Source organism: Vipera berus (genome assembly GCF_964194415.1).
Source record: "Vipera berus genome assembly, chromosome: 4".
In the NCBI taxonomy this organism is placed as follows: Eukaryota; Metazoa; Chordata; class Lepidosauria; order Squamata; family Viperidae; genus Vipera; species Vipera berus.
The window spans coordinates 56,981,594-57,001,742 of NC_138206.1; the positions used below are offsets into that span (position 1 = coordinate 56,981,594).

General features: G+C 37.1%; 1 protein-coding gene across 1 annotated transcript in view; it reads right to left on the minus strand.

The window, feature by feature from the left end:
- DSCAM (DS cell adhesion molecule) overlaps nt 1-20,149 on the minus strand; it is a gene marked incomplete at both ends in the record, with an annotated part of 361,720 nt that overhangs the window by 277,731 nt on the left and 63,840 nt on the right. The window contains 2 exons of the mRNA XM_081327319.1: nt 14,550-14,696; nt 18,543-18,860. Coding sequence (XP_081183445.1) covers nt 14,550-14,696; nt 18,543-18,860 — 465 coding nt within the window. The remainder of the gene's footprint in view (nt 1-14,549; nt 14,697-18,542; nt 18,861-20,149) is intronic.

Genomic DNA, 20,149 nt, shown 5'->3' on the forward strand with positions numbered 1-20,149 from the left:
TGGCTTTATTGTTTACTATTTTATTATTTATATTACTAAGGAAGTCAGCCATGATGCCTTTTGGGCATTTGTACTCTGGAGTTTGAATTTGTCTTTATTGTCTTCTGTTCTAATAAAAGGTGGATGAGAAAGATTTTTGGGATAGCTATGAACAAGAACATTGCAGGGATCAATTTATGTAAACTAATTAACATATCCTATAGTACTATTTAACAAAAAACATTGCTCTTCTGCAGTTTGGAAATTCAATCACATTGATATATGCTGCATGTAGGATAGATGTTCCAGTTTCATTTGGGGGGAGATCCTTTTATTACCTAAATTTTCATTGCATATTTTTGTTCCCCAAAAATACAGGAGAAAAGTTTAATAATAATAATAAACAGTATTTTATTGTCTTTCATGCCCAATAATAGAAAGTGTTGAAACCATTAACTTTGCCCTCCTTTCTATGCCTAGGCTACATTTATTACAAAATTAGAAATATTTTAACACACTAGAATGTTGTGATATAGTTCTGTTGTGTTCTGTATTGAAAGCAAGACCAGACAGCTCCAGTATTTTCAGTAATCTTCAGACATAGGAATCCAAGCATAGTTTTGTTTTTGTTTTTTAAGACATCTATCCTACTTATCATTAAAGCTGGGGTTGCTTACTCACTTTCTGCAGGATGGTAAGGGAAAAAGCTACACCCCTCCAAAAAAAGTTGTTTAGTATTAGAAAACAATCTCTGTGCAACTTGTATGTGGACCATGTTTTATGCAACACAGATAATAACACAAGATCAATTCAAGTTAACATTAATAATACTAAGTCTATTTGTTCTAGCAGATAACAGATGTTCTAAATAAAGAACTCCTTTCATTCCCATATAAATACAATATACAGTTTCATATAAGTATACTATAATCATCTAAACAGGAATAGGAAACATCTACAGATCTCATTAGATGTTACTGAAGTCCAATCAGCTTAAACCGAATAGTCAATAGTGACTATCCAATCATTATGTAAATCACTACCTGATTTACAGTCATAAATTTTTGGCTTAAATCTATTGAACACCAGACTTAATAAATTACTCTAAGGAAACAATGAAAATGCTTGTTTAAAATGGAAGGCATTTATCAGCATATGCAATGAAACACTTTAGCAATGTAACAGCTATAGTGCTCCCTACTTTCCAGTTGTTTTTTCTATATCCAAATTGCAGATTTACATCTTCTACAAATGGCAAATACTGTGGATTACTTTCATATTATTATTATGCTTTATTGCATAGTATCTGTTCAAATGTCTAGTTGTTGATTACAATTTTTATATTCTGATTTTTTAGGATAAAAACTGCTTAGAATTAATTTAATGATTATTTCATCGGAAGAATCAGTGTGACTTTATATTGTATTTGGAAAAAAAGGAAGACTGCCATAAGACCAATGATATATCTTACTTGTTCACTGAGTCCTACTGAACGTAACCAGAATTTCTCATTTCCACTGAATTAAAACAACTGAAGCCTAGATGAATTGCACATAGCAATTTAACTACACATTTGTTCAAGCTATTCCTCTTAAATACCGTTAATGCTATTTTAGCATCTTTAATGGAAGACTATTTAACCAAATATACAGGCATTTTTCACTTTGAGTGGGTAGGCAAAGAAGACACTATGGTGTTGCTGATGAGATAATGAGTGCGTGCTTAAAGTTGGTCGGTATGGCCAATTTGCTTCTTTTTAGATATATTACTGTTAATAATGCTGATTTCTATAGTTTTCTAGTGCTTCAAATGCTTTTTAAATATGTTAGCAAAATCATCACAAGACCTCATTCTCCTAATGGACAGGGAATAATATGGGCAACAACTTCTGATATATAGTTTATATACATCAGAGGTCTTTGAAAGACTGCAGAATGGGACCACATGTCTTCTATATTTGTGCAACTGAAACTATATGTCCAGTTCAATCAACATAAGTCACAACTACTAGAATAGTGTTTATGTGTTTATTCAGCAATCCAAACTCTTATAGTATCTGCTGGGATAAGTGCAATAACATCATTTCTATTAGTGGCTTATAGTATAGATTTAAATGAGCTCAAAATGGGAACAGCAAAGATGAAGTAGGGATATATTAGACTCAGTGGTGGGATTCAGATATGTGAATAACCGGTTCTCTGTGTGGATGCTACTTCCGGAAGTCCATTCTAAGCCTGGGCAATAAAAAATTAGTTTATTTATTTATTTATTTATTTTATTTAGTTATATTTATATACCGCCCTATTCCCTGAGGACTCAGGGCGGTTTACAGGGAATTAAAAATCCAAAATACAAAAATTAAGAACCAAATTAAAAAATATTAAATTAACCCTGTAGTCAGTTAAAAAGAACCCCAAATTAAAAATTCCTCCTCAGTCTGGGCCAGAGAGCTCAAAGAGCCAGGTCTTCAGGCCCCGGCGGAATGATCGAAGGTCGGGGGCAGTTCTCAGCTCCACCGGCAGCTGGTTCCAGAGGGCAGGCGCTCCCACCGAGAAGGCCCTATCCCCGGGTGTCACCCGCCGGCAGTCTCTTACCGGCGGGACCCTGAGCAGACCCTCCCTGTGGGAGCGCACTGGGCGAAGGGCATTTGATGCCGGCAGCAGGTGTTCCCTCAGATATCCCGGACCAGGGCCATGTTACCGGTTCTGCCGAACTGGTGCGAACCAGCTGAATCCCACCACTGATTAGACTGTACAATACATGGCATGAAAACATGAGATTGGAAGATGGAGTCCTCCAAAATATCCCAAGTAGGAGGGATAAAAATAAGTGATTAAAACAGAAGGAATATGAGAAACAATTCAGCAAGAACACAAAAACAAAGAGATCACCCCCCCCCCCCGTGCACAATTTAATGGTCTCCTCTTCTAGCATTTATGCCACAGTATTTTGGTATTAGTAGGAAAGAGAAAAAAGCTCTAATTTCTCTTATGGCCAAGTTACATGCTCTAGATCTACTTTTTTCCTTTTCTCCTTTTCTATACTTTTGTTCCTTTTGTGTATTTTTTTTATTTCTATATTTTTGTAGTCTGTATTTCTTTTTATTCTATCTACACATAATTCTCAATAAAATTATTTGTAGAAAAAAAAATACGTTGGTTTTGTTATTATTCTGATGCTCTGTAGCAGAGCTAATAAAAGGTGTTAATTCTGGTTTTCTTCTAGTTTTAATGATGTACATTAAAGTGTCATCATATGCATACCTAGGCATAATTGCAGAAAATTATAATAAGAAATGTGTATACTTAATATTACATATATTAACAGCAGCGAGAATTACATTTGCTCAATACTGGAAAAACGAAGAAATATCATCTGAAGAAGACATAATTAAAGAAAATTTTGGACTAGGCAGAAATGGATAGGCCCACATTGAAAATGAAGGGCAAGCAAGGTTCAGAATACTTTCAGACATGGGAAATTTTTTGTAAATGGTTAGAAAAATTGGAATAAAGGGTAGGAATGGAATTTGTATTACTATTAATGTTAAATATATAAACCCAGACAACGTGTTGCTTATTAAATACTAAAGATTGTTACTGTAAAAAATTAATATATACATAAAAAGTGTAATCATATGCACATAAAAAATCAGATTAGGGCATAAAATGTGTTTAATCCCATTACATATCCAAAATATCCCCAAAGAATTGCATGAAAACCTAAATATTGATTACTACAAGCCAACAACTAACATGTAAGTAAGAAGGCCTCAGTTATTTCCATTTTCTATTTCTTAGAAGTGTGCCCAGAGTCTCTTTTTTGTGGTAGGGATTGGGGAGGAAAAGAGAATTACGGTACTTGTTCAATACAGCTATCTTTATTTATGAATTTATTATTTATTTGTTCAACTTATATAGTGGACCCTCTCAAGCAAGCGATTCTGGTTGGCAAGCAAATCCAGAGCAATTAAAAACAGTATCAAATAAATATATGCAGGAGCAAAGAATATTATAACAACTGTCAGTAAAGCTAAGAAACAGGGTCCTTAACACATTCAAGGCCCCACACCCAAACATACAGCCAGGTTTTTAAAGCCTTACAATAGATCAACAGAGTAAAATCTATATCCGTAGCACATGATTGGAAGGCATCAGTGTCTGTATAATTCTATGGAGCCAGTTACCACAATTTCAGTCTCTAGGTTTTTAATTTAAAACTCAACAGTTCAAACACTTTCTTTGAATTCAAGTATCTTTTCTAAAGCTTGCTGGTAACACTGGCAACACCTTTCAGAAAAACAAGTTAGAAAAACAAACATGTTTGCATGCGCTTTCATACATATGCATGCATGGTTTGCAGCTGTAACTGGAAGGAAAATAATGCACTCCAAATGTTTCTCACCTGAATCACATAATCCCTGAACTACATAGCCCAGAAGTAGCACATCACTATCTGTTTTCAAAAGTACACAGATTAATAAAAGAAAATGAATATAAATTCACAGTGAAAGCTGACATCAAGATCTAAGCCCATGATGTGTGCCCACAGGCGGCACGTAGAGCCCTCTCTGTGGGCACACATGCCGTCACCCCAGTCCTAGGCCTTCAGTCACGTCCATGAGCAACCTGCATCAATACCTGCGCAGGGTAAGGTTGCCTTTTGGGCATTTGTACTCTGGAGTTTGAATTTGTCTTTAATGTCTTCTGTTCTAATAAAAGGTGGCTGAGAAAGATTTTTGGGGTAAGCGTTTTTTTACTAACCTGCCTTTCAGCTGCATTCCGTTTCTCCGTTCGCTTCTCAGCCTTCGCCATGTGTTTGTGGGACTATCAGAAAAAAAAAGTTCCATCAGACTTTCTAACTTCTCGCAAGATCTCAAGAAGTTAGAAAGTCTGATGGAACTTTTTTTTTAACTGATAGTCCCCCAAACACGCGGCGAAGTCTGAGAAGAGAACAGAGAAATGGAATGCAGCTGAAAGGCAGGTTAAACCGCTTGGGGGAGGCGAGGGCATCTGGGAAGGGGCGGGATCAGCAACCTTACCCTGTAGGGAGGGTGAGGCACGTGCCCTTCCCATGCCAGGTCAGCCCCTGCAGCCCCAAGGTGGTCATGCTGGGTAGCGGTGGGCAGGGTGTTGAGGTGGGGGCCGGCAGGCCAACCAAAGCAGCAAGTGGAGCGCTGGAGGCTCGGGGAGGGAGGGTGCTGAAGTGGGTGGTTGGGCCATTGGCAAGAGCAATAAGTCTAAGCAGAAAGCAGCCTCGGAACAAATGGGGCAGGTAAGGAAGGAAATCCTCGCTCCCCCCAGAAATTGCCTTTCTTTCCTTACCTGACTTCCAGCCCTGTGCCATTACTCCTTCACAATCTGCTGCCACCGCCACGTGCAAGGAAACAAAAGAAGTTTTTTGGGGGGAAAAAAGGTCAATCAATCAATTCCAACTTCTTATGAAAGATCATGAAGTTGGGATTAATTGGATTAATTGGCCTTTTTTTCCTCCAAAAAACTTCCCTTCCTTCCACACGGTGGATTGGGCACTTGGTCTCTAAAAAGATTCACCCTCACTGATCTAAGCCATTTCCAATTTAGAGTGTAATCAGATTTTATTCCTGGGTGAAGAACTAAAAATGACCTCCTTTTAGCTAAACAATAATTTTCAGCATGTGAAAAATACAAAATATGCTCTTGTTTAATGGGAAAAAAGACTAAGGTGTACTTTCTACTCTTCCACCACCCTCATCATTTGACAGAAAGCAGTGACTAGATTGCACCTAACCAAAGAGTTCTCATACTCATAGTATTAAAGTTACAACAGAGCAATGCTAAACTGGGGTTACAGTTTTCTTGATTGCTTTAAACTCCTACTATTTAAATAGGAGTAAAGCCTTTATTCAACCCATGGAAAAGAGATGTGTTACGCATGCACATGCATGTGGACACACACAGACACAGAATGTGCACACATGGGATCCATTCAGATAGTTGTGTTTCATGGTGAATAGACTTTGCATATCCCCAGGATCATAAGGTCTTATATGAAAACACTGAAATCTTGTATTTGTGATATCACAAATGAGTTTAAGACTTTTAGATTTTCAAATAGCTACCATTTATGATTACTATGCATGCTTAGAGAGCAGGCATTCTTCAATCTGAATAGCAAGGGACTAGATTGTGTCGCCCTACTACAAGGTCTAGCAGAGGTAACAGCAATCATGCAAAAAAGCTAGGTCAACACAAATGCACAGGTGTAGATTTTTGTGGGTTTTTTATGTCACACAGTAGGGGTCAAATCACATACTCCACTGCACTTCCACAGAAGTGCTCAATTAGATGCTAGGACAGTAGCTCACCTGAGACCAGTGATGGAGCCATAAATATTTAACTCTAGTGCAACAAAGCATGAAACGCTTCACTCCAATTTACTGCACACAATGTCCTATTATCTACAGAACTTAGCTAGAAATCCTGCATTTCTGCATTAATTCACAGCTATTATACAGACATAAAAGGCATAAAAAATAGGAAAACATATTTTTTCCATGTCTACCTCTTCTTCTAGCTGGTTCCTTGTTTGATGTAAATTTTAAATGAACACAAAAGATCAAATGACCACACTAAAATCTAAAGGAATAACAAAGCAGTATCAGAATCAGGAAGCAAACCTTAGAAGAAATTGAAAAAGTGATAGGTACCACTCCTGTAGATACCTACATACTTCATTTCATGCACCTATAATTCTCTTTGTCAGCTGCATGATTAATTCAAAGAATGATTGTGGTTTTTTTCCTTTGCTCATTCCCACTGACCTGCTTTTGCTGACAGGTCTGTACAGATCACACTCTTCCATCAGCTAAAATGTTGGTATCATATTTGTGTCTGCAGCCTGCAGTAAATATTTCACTTAACATTAACAGAATGCCTGATCAAATTAAAATAGAAGGAAGGAAGGAAGGAAGGAAGGAAGGAAGGAAGGAAGGAAGGAAGGAAGGAAGGAAGGAAGGAAGGAAGGAAGGAAGGAAGGAAGGAAGGAAGGAAGGAAAGTAGGTAGGTTTGGGAATTACTGAATTATGGGTGGGGTGTACAAGCATATCCAAATATACACATATGAAAGAGGGAGTACTCCATTTTAAGCAAGAAAAACTGCTGAAAAATGACAGTTATAACAGCATATTTGGATAGTCTCATGAGATGGAGCTGGGCAATTATGTGTTTGGCTATAAGGCACATTGAATCAAAATTCCCGATGTTTTAAGCTCGCAAGCAGGAGTCACGCTGAATTACACTAGTCACCACTAGCTATGATTGCTAGGGATGGGTAGAAATGCATTTATTATTTATTCATCAAATTTACCAGCAATTTGCAACTCTAGGCAGTTTACAACAATTTACACACAAACAGAAGATCAAAAAAGGTAAGAAACTTAACTTTAAAAATCTATGTCAGGGAAGCAATAAAAACCACAGAAACATACCAAAGAAGCAGTATCATAACGCACCCTGCTCCAGGCTCCTGGCAAACCAGGTTTTTAAATACACAACTGTATGCTTAAGGAATACTGTTCCAAAAGCATGGATGTCTACAGAGAATTCCTATCTATGCCAAGTGATTTACATCAGATGTCACTATTTTACCAGTGGGAACAAGAAAAAGCTGACTTTGCCAGACCTTAGTAGGTAGAAACAAACAACTAAATTAAGGTGATAGTATAAAAACAACCAAACAGTAATCTAAACAGGAGTAGATAGTGTGAATGGCCATGAAAAGGAACTCCTGATTCAGTAAAGATTATACTTGGTACACAATATGATGTACATATTTCCTTAGCCACAGCTGCCACTTGCTCTTTGAGCAAGCGTTATTAAGTCTAGGAGACTCCCCACATTGCATACACGTTGCTTCTAGAAAAACACAACCCTGTAACAACCTGCAGTTGGAGAAACTCTGTAACCAGAAGTTTCTTGAATCCAAAGCCACAGACCTTTCCACTCAACAGGATGGAACCTCAGTAACACTGTTGTTGGATAAAGATTTAAAACTGAGTATTGTCTGCGTAAGCTGTTGTGACCCTGTGCCAATTAATGAATTCATCCAATGGCCTCATATTCAATGTTAAATGGAGGAAAATGTTGAGCCCTGAGGTACTTCATACAGGGGAGACCTAATTTTTCCCTTTACCAGCACTAACTGGAACTGACATAAGAAAAAACAGTTCAACATTTTATTCTCCATTCCCAAACTCCAGAATTGTCCATGAGCAATACAATTACAATTATTGTTGTAATTATAATTTTTAATAAAATTATTTTAAAAAGATCAAAGGCTTGAACTGCAGTTTGGCAAGATTTAGAGGGGCATGGTTGTTTATCCTTGACTACAGGAGTTGCAGTCCAAAGACATTGGGAATGACTGGTAGATTTGGAAAGGCTTAGCAAACATAGTTCCCCCCCCAACTACCATTTATAATAAAACTTAAAATGTCATAAAATCTACAACTGAATCACAAACAAGGACTGAAGGTTTGTTGCCCACTGCCTTGTGTCATACAATCACTAAAAAAACTAATGCTACTTCAGCTTTTTTTTTCCGCTGTATCCAGTTTTTCAGCATTTTCTACACATTTTCCTCAAAGGAATCATCAAGAATAATTTTAAAAACCCTATATTTTGTAACTCTGCATTCGTATTTGGATGGCTGGATTAAGTCCATTATAAATCCCAAGAGACTGGGTTTTGATGGATTACTTACTCTAGCAATTTGAATTTGAAACACAAAAGCAATGATAGCAATAATTACTTCTCCTGGCAAAAGTGCTGTGTATGTATTGTGCAATGTGGTTAACTATTGTAAAAGAGAGCATAGCTGTTCTGAACCTGTGTGGTTTAACAAATTTGAATATGGCCATTTATACTCCAAAGACTTTGTGTATATTGTATGTGTTTATGTGTATGTGTGTGTGTGTGTATATACCCACACACCAGTGAAAACAATACTTTTTAAATGAATAGTTGCTTCTTAAATGTGATTAAAAGCTTAAATTAAATAAAAGGTTAATATTTATCAGATACTCTAGGAGTTGGCTAGTAAGTACCACTCATCAGCTATATGTGGCAAAGCTAAGTACCAGTTCCAAATTGTTGTCAACACATCCCTATCTTGAGACTATTAGATAACTTTTATGACCATGGAGAGATCCAGGCAATTAATCTCTTGTGTTAACAAATTTCAGCTATTAGCTGACAGTTGATGCCCAACTGACTACAATTTTATGATGATTGAAAGCACAAGAGAGAAGAGTGGCAAGGCATTAAAAGAAATAATAATAGCATGTTTGGGTGCTATTTAAAATATTTGACATGTCTTTTAAAAAATCTGAACGATTAAAGTTTCTACTTCCAAACTAACAATACATTTCCTCTCTCCATTCCTATATTTGGTCTTCATTTTGGTCATTGTAATGTATTGGCCTTTTGTATATGTTGTAAGTGTTTGCTCTTACATTCAATTGCTAAGTGCTAGTTCATGTGTATGTTGTAACAGTTGCTAGCCGGCCCAGACTGGTTGTCTCCAGCCAGCTAAGTAGGTCTTTGGGCGGGAAACCAATGCTTCAAACCTATTGGTCGCCGCCTATCAGCCAACCATATAAATAGCTGCGCAGCAGCTCCCTTGTTGCTTCTGTTCTGTTTGACCTTCAATAAAGCATGCTGCTGTTTTGAACCTTCTGTCTCACTCAATGTCTGCAAAGAACCGGCTACACAACAGTCATGCACCAACATTTTGCCTTCACTGTCTGCTGAAGTGCCTAATACACCCTGGGAAGTGATAGTCTCCTAAGGGAACGTGAATTGTTTGCTAGTTGCTCATTCATTCTTTCATTCCATGGCATTCATAATCAATAAACACCTTTTTACTTTCCTATCCCCCTTTTATTTATTCACTGAGTATTACAAGCAGTTTTGCTAATAGAATAAGAGTGAAATACTAAGCAACATATGATGATTAGTGGCCCAGAGCAGATATGCCATTCTGAACAGTAAAGCTAGCTAAGTCAGCAGTTGTGGTTAATAAATACCATAATTACTTCCCAAACTAATAAATCACATTGTTCAATAGATTTCCCTCCTGAATAACGCAGTTAATTTTTTCTCTCCCTGCCTCACCATCATTACTTTATTGTTTGTTATCTATCTGAAATAATTACTCCAAGTAATATACTGTAGTCCATGGCATTTTGGTGCCTCACAAAGGGGAGTGAGTAAAATTGAGCAAACACAGCAATGCAAAATATAGCACTATTATTAGCACTTTATTATTATATGTGGCATTTATTTGCACCATGATTGCAAAGAGAGGAAAAAATCCAAAAATGCTAAGCTCTGTATCAGTCTTGATATAAATTCCTCATTCTTAGATTGAGTGTCTAAATGTATTTAGTAACTTAATGCTGCCCTTTGCTGTTCATTGAATTGCCCTTAAGATTGGATTCCTGAAACCTCAACCATGGTCACAGGGTCTGCTTTAATGACACAATACCTTTGAAAATGTGATCTATGGAAACAACACTAGGGTAAAGCTATGGCTTCCAAAGATTTGCTTGAGGGCATCTATTTTACACAACAGAAAACAAGATACCGTCCTCGCCTTTATTCCCATCTAACATGGCACTTCTCTTACATCCCAAGAAAGCCATTTGTGTTTGAAGTTGTTGCTTGATTAGAAACCCCCAATATTCACAACCATACTTGAAATCTATATGTGTTTGCAGTCACATAAAGGCATTTTGGACAAGAAATTCTAAGTTCAATTATATTCTTCCATGTTCCAATAAGAGGCAATGCTGGTCTCTTTATTTTAGTTACCTGTTGCTGTCTTCAGATAACTTCCTGTGGAATTTTATTTTGGAGTACCATGATTTGATTTGGTCAACTGTCTTCCTTACTAGGAAATGCTCTATTCATTTTATAGTGGTATGTGTATCTTTAAATATATTCAGTGAAAATGAAACAAATGGATTTGTTATATTCATTAGAAAACTCCAGTTGTCTGAAGTTCATCTATGAAACACATCAGGATATCAACAGGATTATGCCTTACATAATATGTGGAATGACCACTGCTTATTTGCAAACATGATTTGTAGCTATACAGTTTTAAATACTTAAAAGCATCTGTTTTACATATTTTCCCCACCAAATGAATAAATACAATATGAGAATTTTCTAATTTGTGAAAGTTACAGGATATTAGATTATGAAGCACCACATTTATCTGGGCTCAGCATTTCTGGAAATGTTCCTGCTACATTACGAGCAAAACTCCAATTTTTAAATCTGAAAAAGATAAAAATGGAGACCATGAAGTTAAGTCTGGATTTTTAAAAAATCAGCTAATCAAACAGGAAATGTATACAGAGAATACATTCTTTGAGATACAAGGCATTTTTTTTTCTGCCAATATAAGATGGTTAAAAAAAAGAAACAAAATGATATCTGCCAATCCTGTAATTTTCCAAAGTTCATGAGTATTGACACGAAGTATATTGTTAAATACCTAGTCAGAGAATAATGATTCTAACCAAATTTAATTTTAATTAAATGTAAACATAAATGAAATACATCAAGTTTAATTTTTGTTCCCAGCTGCATTTCCTAATTTTTTTTAATGCAGCCCTTAGCGTTTTAACTCAAACGTCAAGTACATCCCTTAGTAGTAAAAAGATATGTGTACCTGCTCTTGACTCTTCCTGGAAAATTGTTAATAATGTTCAATGTTCAATCAATGCCTGATTAATTAACAAAAGGAAACCTAAGACTCCAGGTTCAATTATGTTCATAATACTTAGCAAATGGCCAAATTATTAATGCATTGATTGCTGCTACAATTTAGCCCTTTTTTCTTGTTGCATGGCAGTGCATTTATAGTGTGACTGCCTTTCCAATGTACAATAATATCATGGCTACCATAAAACTACATTTTCCTAGATGGGAATCTGGTATATTTCATGTAATACTGTGTTTTCCTGAACTAATATAAGCCCTACCCCCAAAACAAACCCTAGTTTTGGGGTGAGGCACAGACCTAAAAATCAAGCTAGGGAACGGGTAGGGGTGTGGAGCTGCCTCCACACCTCTCCAAACGGGCGGTGCCACTCTCCATTTGGAGAGGTGCGCGCGCACCACTGCCCGTTCAAAGAGGTGCGCGCACACCGGGCGGCTGGGAGCCGCAGGAGACGGCTCAAAGAGCCGCATGCGGCTCCGGAGCCGCGGGTTGCCGACCCGTGTCCTAGGCCATGAGGTTCGCCTCAAAATAAAAACTAGCATTACAGAAACAAGACAGGCAGATTATATAAGATGCAAAACCACTGGCTGTTACCAATTGTAACAACTACAAATTCTTAATGCACATCTTTTTTTTAAAAGGTCTATTATATCACCAGAAATATTTAATGGATTTTGGATGCAGATTTTAGCAAGAGTATGGCATATTTTCCTGCCATCAAGTGTCATGTTTCAGTAAGCAAAGCAATTATATTATTTACAATATGACAATTATAATTATTTACGTATAGCCACCGATCTCACCAGAAGTGACTTGTTGGCATACAACAATCAAATAAAACCACAATATAAAACAATCACATTAAAAACAATTATTCTAAAAATAAAGACAACCATTATTTAAATGTTTTTTAAAAATCATTAAAAAATGAAACTATAGAAACCACAAATTGTCGCAGCAGTACCATATAGGTATAGAGAAGTACACAATCACATTCATCAATAACAGCAAAGCCTCCTTAAAATATCCCCAGTTCCCTGGGAATGCCAATTCAGATGGCATAACCAGGTCTTGAGGGACCTCCTGAACATTAACAGGGACGGAGTTAAACTCACTTCATGTGAAATGCAATATTCAGTCAAAGATCAGGAAAATTTGAAAATATACCACACAAAACTAAAATCAAATGGATGAGATAAAACAGGAACATATCAAGCACCCTCTATGATAAAAAATAGCATATGCTATTATTACTGTTAATTAACTGTGTGATTGTAAATCTAAAATATCTCTATTACGTAAAAATATGTATTACCTAAAACAAGATAGTTAACATGTAAGTAACCGGAAATGACAAATAAAAAGTTTATTTCTGTGACCAGTTATTTTCAACACAGCAACACAGAATCTAGCTACTGCATAATTGATAAAAGGGTTTAATATTTTCTAGAAGATGGTTCACATAAAAATTGTCTGCTCTTCCTGGAAATTTATATGCTTAGGGCAGAATATAAGGAGACATAATATCCATGTAGAATTTACAAGTGAAATGTTTTTTTTCTTGTCACCACAAGGGCAGGGATCATAATATGAATAAAAACATCATGACTTATACAGAAGAAATTATTTGAAATATGTATGCAAATATTTCCACATATTACTTCTTAATGCAGTCATAGTAAAATTCCTCTCACTTAATCTTATTTAAATCAAAGCAATTGCAAGTGATCAAATGTGGAATAGTATTCCAATTTTCTTATACTGATTTTTAAAAAATATGAAACAAAAATCACAGCCTTATAAAGGTGACACTGAAATCCCAAACCTACTTAAAACTGAATCCAAGGGAAGACACAGTGAACTGCTTCATCCAAACTCTGTCATGGAATACCATTATTAAATTCACTTTTGTCACTCGTGTTCTTACACAAGAACATGAACTACTTGTTGTGATATAGAGCGTGTTTGTGTATTTTAAGACTATAGGTAGTAATGATAGTTTATTGATTGATTAGTCTTACAACCATATCAAAAACACAAAACCAAAATAAAATACAGGACACAAGTTAGGAAAAAAATAGGTAAAAGGAAAAGACAGCAATAAAATACAAATGCAGTAAATGCAAAGAATCAGCAGTCAGGTAAATACATTGCCTTTACAGGATATCCCAATTTTTTATATATATATAATGGGTTCTTAGATCAATTGCATTAACTATAAATTTAGCAATTCCACTACAGGTAGTAGTTCTTCCACTGAGCTGGAAAGAACTGCATCATTATTTTAATCATGAGCAAAACACCATTTCGATACTTTCCCACATTACCGGGAAAAGAGCTCCTTGTTATACATCAAGGAGACTAAACAAAGAAATGTATTTAATAGTTACATCTGCACTATGACAAAGCAACATTTAAGAAACAGTTGACTGTTTCCATCTCACCTACAACTATTTATGCATTGATCACAGAATGGGGGGAAAAAGTGATAAAAAAAGTTGGAATCACAAAACGGGGAAAAATGTATTCAATTGTTTTTTAAAGGAAAACCCCTTTTTGCAAAAAATAAAATAAAATAAAATGCTGTGGTAGAAGCACATCTGTTATTTATTTTAAAGAATGCACAGGAATTCACTTCAAATATGCAAAATGACCCAATTCTCAAGTATCGAATGCCAAACCTGAACACATATAGATGCTTTAATAACATGATTTAATTGCAATAGAAAAGAAAATCAACTAAAAAAGAAAGATATATATAGGAAAGAGGAGAAGCTGAAGCAAAAGACACTTCCTACCTGAGACAAGTGAGACTGTGTCTTTCTCCCATGAGACAACAGTGATGTAGGCCTCCACAGAGGAGGGGATAATGCACTTGAAGACCGCTACATTGCCTCTCATGGCTTTCTGGTCCTCCACACGGACTGTATATGGTTCCCGTAAAACTAAAACAGAGAACGGGAAGGAAGCCGAGTCACACAATAGATAAAGTGTACAGAAGATGCATAATCCGATCTAAGAAATCATAAACAAAACATGCATTGTGTCCACCTGAAATGAACTGAACAGAAAAAAAACAAATTAAGATCCTTTTGTTTTCCAAAGTCTTCCAGGCAATTTTGCCTAAGTCAAAAACTAACAAAGGAGTCCTGTTCCACTATAGTTCTCCTCTATAGTGGACCTTACAACATTGGAAACATTCAAGGTGAAGAAAATTTGACAGATGAATTAAGATGGAACCACAGTGAAATTGAATATACCGTATTTTCCGGCGTATAAGACAACTGGGCGTATAAGACGACCCCCCCCCAACTTTTGAGATGATTTTCAAGATTTTTCGTCTTATACGCCGGAAAATCAGCGAGCCCGGGAAAGCACGCCCTCCCCTCACACTGTGGAGGAAGCAGGGCAGGCTGGCGTCTGGCGGGAGCCAGCAGGGCAGTCCTGCGCACGCGCGCGCTCCCTAGCTCCTAAGGAGTCCTCGGGGAGCCATGGCAGGCGCCTCAAGCTCTTCCCTCTTGAGGCAGCATCGGCGGAGCTGTCTGGCGTCAGGCGGGAGCCGGCAGGGCAGTCCTGCACATGCGCGTGCTCCCCGGCTGTTAAGGAGCACTCCTTAGCAGCCGGGGAGTGCGCGCGTGTGCAGGACTGTCCTGCCGGCTCCCACCCGACGCTCTTCCCTCTTGAGGCAGCATCTCTCCCCGGCTCCCAAGGAGTCCTCGGGGATGTTGCCTCAAGAGGGAAGAGCTCGGGCGGGAGCCGGCAGGGCAGCCCTGCACACGCGCGCACTCCCCGGCTGCTAGCAGCTGCGGAGTGCGCGTGTGTGCAGGACTGCCCTGCCGGCTCCCGCCCAACGCTCTTACCTTTTGAGGCAGCATCGCTCCCCGGCTCCTAAGGAGTCCTGGGGGATGCTGCCTCAAGAGGGAAGAGTGTCGGGCGGGAGCCGGCAGGGCAGTCCTGCGCACACGCACACTCCCCGGCTGCTAAGGAGCGCTCCTTAGCAGCCGGGGAGTGCGCGCATGCGCAGGACTGCCCTGCCGGCTCCCGCCAGACGCCAGCCTGCCCTGCTTCCTCCACAGTGAGAGGGGAGGGCATGCCTTCCCGGGCTCGCTGACTTGCAGCCAAGCCAGAGCCGAAAGGGGCTTTTCCTTCCACCCACCCTTTGGAATAGACGCAAGAGCTCCCGGGGTCTGGCATTTGCAAGGGGGAGGGGAAGGGGCTGAGAGGCTCTTGGGGGTTGGAAGGGAGAATCACGTTGGAGGGGGGACTGGACTAAGGAGGCTTGAAGTTGCTTTGCAAGAACGGGGGCGTTCGATTGATTTATGTACTATTTTCCGGCGTATAAGACGACTGGGCGTATAAGACGACCCCCCAACTTTTAAGATGATTTTCATGGGTTAAAAAGTCGTCTTATACGCCGGAAAATACGGTAGTGGCTTTTTTTGGAAAAAAATGTTTGCCAGCTTCTTATCATAAAAGTAGAATTTTGAAAAATGATGTATCCCATTAACCAATACAATACATTTGTTTTCTTCACATAGTTATTCAGGGGTCCACTTTATCCCTTTTTATGCTTTTTGCTTCATGAATCCATTCAGAGATTTCTTCTGGAATTTGTGGATAGGACTTGATAGCTAGTTGATGACACTTAGATTTATTTTTATTTTTTAATTCACAGGAAGAATTCTGTGAAGTTCTGGAAAATCCTGACTAAATGCCTAGAAACAGTAAGAGAATGGTGCTATTCTGAATTTTTGAAATGGATATCGAGAATTGGTGGTCAAACTCTCAAGGTTATCAGGTAAAACACATTGTTTATTAAACAACATAGTTTCCTGCAAACTGTATGACCCTGTTGAATCTATGTTGAACACCTTAATGCCTTATTGTCCTTGAAAGGTCAGACACCCACATACAGACAGTTCCAACTTGTTCAAGTAAATTATACCACTCTGTTCAAACATCATACCCCCACATACTGTAGTAATGATGAAGATTAATAAAATTTGACATCTGAATCCTTATAAAATACAGACTACCCATGTTTTATTACTAAAGCAAGGCTGTTAAATGGGTATCAGACTGTAACATAGATGTCCCCAAAGATTTGTTTTAGTGAGTAGGAACAGACAAAGCAAAAGAGAAAGCTGTTAACAAAAATGAAGCTGTGATAATTATTATTATGGAAACTCATCCACAGACCCCAGCATAAACATATTACTGGCATATTGGGACTCTGAATTCTTTCAACACACATAAAACCAACCAGTTTTATTTAATTTCATATTTGATTATTAAATAATATTTAGATCCGGATATAAAATACAAAAGTAACTTATTATTCCATCTACAAACAGAAGGAAAATATATGACACTGTACCAATTTAGAATGCAAATGGATAGAATACATGTGCTAAAAATGATGTTGCATATCTCCTGAACATTATTTTAGATTTCCACCTTTTATATATTTTATACCTACCATGAATCATATAATTACTTTTTATACTTTATATGGCTCTTATAAGCATATATTCTCATTTTTATATCTTTATACCTTTTTATATTACTAGCTTTTTACTTTATCTATTATATTTTATGCTTCTTCCTAATGACTGCAACCATCCTTTAGGACAATAAAAATTGATTGGTTCCGTATCTGCTGCATATCAATTAATCTGTTTGATTCAGTAATATAGTCCTTAATAATATTCTGAAGTAATGAAATATCATAGAGTTGCAATTCCTTAATTTCTGAAAATTCAGATTAACTCAGGTATTTTTATTGCTTGTTTTTTTTCTCCTGTACTCTTACCTATTAAATAGATTTAAATTCCATCAAATGAATTTCCTATTCAATAATTTAAAATATTTAAAGAATGTCATGTAGTAGATAACACTGTAATTATTATATAACCTTCTGAATCCTTAAAAACAGTTTAAATAGATATTATTAGTTGTATAGCTGCTTCACTTCTTTCTTGCTATTGTATAGCTGGTACAGTTGGTTCAATATAACAGAACTCAAACTAAATAATTAATTCACGTACCTCAGCTTTTCAGAATTTGCATATAAAATACTTCAGTAGTAACAATGATAGCTAATTCCTTAGTTAACATATGAACTATCTTTAACTACATAATTCCTTAATAAAATTATTATTAAGATCCCCTTCATTATTGTTAATGCTACTGTAGCTCCACTCACTATGCTGATGGCCTAAACACGTATACGTGTGTACTAGTTTCTTTGCATATAGCTACACAGGATAGAACTACGGTAACAGCTAGGCAATGCATTAGGGGAAAGTCAAAAATACCTTCCCAGTTCTGCTTCATATTAAATAATGAATTTCTGACTACATGTGCTCTCTGAATGTTATTCTAATCTTTTCAGTTTCTGATTTGTGTACTTTTCTATCTTCCAATTCCTTCTTTAAAACTCATATCATTTTTTTCCCCTGAAAGTATCCTGTTTTCTTTAATCAGTTCTTCAACTCCCATCTAACTTCTACTTAATCCACAATATTGTTGATCAACTCTTGACTCCATTCCCAAATTTCTATATAGGTGATCTTCTTAAGATACTTTTGGGCAAGAATTTATCCATTTCTTTAGGCTGTAATGTTGTCTATTATAAATTTCTGGTGCTGGACTTCAGCTCCTACATAATCATCCAACCATTCTATCTAGGTTTTGTAAGAGTCAAATACACCTCAAAGTCATTAATTTCAAGTTATACTGTAGTTCAGAACTTTGAAAAACTTTTAGCAACAATATCTGAGAAAACTTACCGGCCTTAATGTGAACATCCTGACTTCTGATTTTCCCTGAAGGATTTTCAGCTGTGCAATAGTAAGTGTTATCATGGATTAAGTTATTAAAGCTTGAAGGAGGGAAAGGGAAAATTTGGAGAGTGCCATTAGGGTGGACGTGGCGGATCCCTGGGACATCGTAGATCTCCTCGCCCGTTGCTAGGTACCATCTGAGCGTCACAGGAGGGATTCCTGCTGCTGGACAGGGTACCAGTGTCCCCGTGGTGCTAGCAAACACTACCTCTTGCAAAGATGCATTGACAAAATATAAGCTGGCATGTAGATCTTCACCAAAAACTGCAAGATAGAAATAGAAATGCACAAAATTAGCATGAAGCAATTCTTCATTATGACCATCATGTCTTTTTTTAGTACCTAAACTTTATATTAGAAACATTTTGTTTATTTTTATTTATTTATTATATTAAAGAAGCAACCATCTGCCTTACAAAGGGATTATGGGCAGTGTACAACAAAATCAATAGAAGTAAACTAGACATTTATTTTGGGGAATTACAAACTGCAAACAAATCATGATATCTAGTAAAGCAATTTATACAGGAGATTATGCATTTTCTTGTTCAAATGTCTTGGCAAAACACTATAAATTAATCCAATTAACTCATAAGTAATTAAAAATTCCAAATCAGAGAAGCAAAGTAGAGGATAAACAGCGCATCTTTCTTGGATAAAACAAACGTTATTTCATTCTATTTCCGCAGTTTTATTAAAATAGTATAAAAAGTATAAAAATCTAACAATATGATTCTTAACAAAGTGCTTCTGCAGAATTTTGTCAAATTTTTTTAACTTACTTATGTTTCACCATTTGGATTATTTAATAACGTTGGCAAAAATACTCAAAAAGCTCTTCTCAATATACTGGGTAACAGTTCAGCACTCTGGACAGAGGGTAAACGCTGCCACCATTCAGTGCCTACAAGCACTTTCCCTGCAAGGCCCTCTGAAAATTCTTCCAGAATGTAGTGTGGATTCATCCATTTAATTATGGCAAGAGAGAGAATCTAAACTACACTCATTCCAGAACTTCCAGCCATGCTTTTCCTTATCCTCAACGCCTTCTTCATATATTTTTATGCTGCAACATCTACTACTAGTGTTCTTTCTAACCAATAACTGGTCATCTTCCTTCCTATTTACGAGGTCCATCAAACGTTCAAAATATGCAGAGCTCCCTCCCATTCTCAAAGAATGACATTTTTAAATGTTCACCTTTAGGTAATGCATGCCAACATTCTTCCATCACATGACTCCCCCGCCCTTTCATCCCCATTCAGCTGGAGAGAGCTTGAAGATAAGCATTCTTTGTTGGGATTTTTTCCTATAGAATTTAGGAATTAGATCAGCTTCCCCTTTCTAGATTTCACACACATTAAAGACCTGGTTGTTCATGGTGCTCTGGAGTAAGTAGAGCTTAAGAGAAATATTAGTATATTACCCTGGGATGAAAGAGTGCTCTAGTATTGCTATTATTGTATTTTATTTTTGCACTCTTTCTTCTTAAGGTTGCTATTACTTGGCACTGATACACACACACATACACACACACACATACACACACAGAG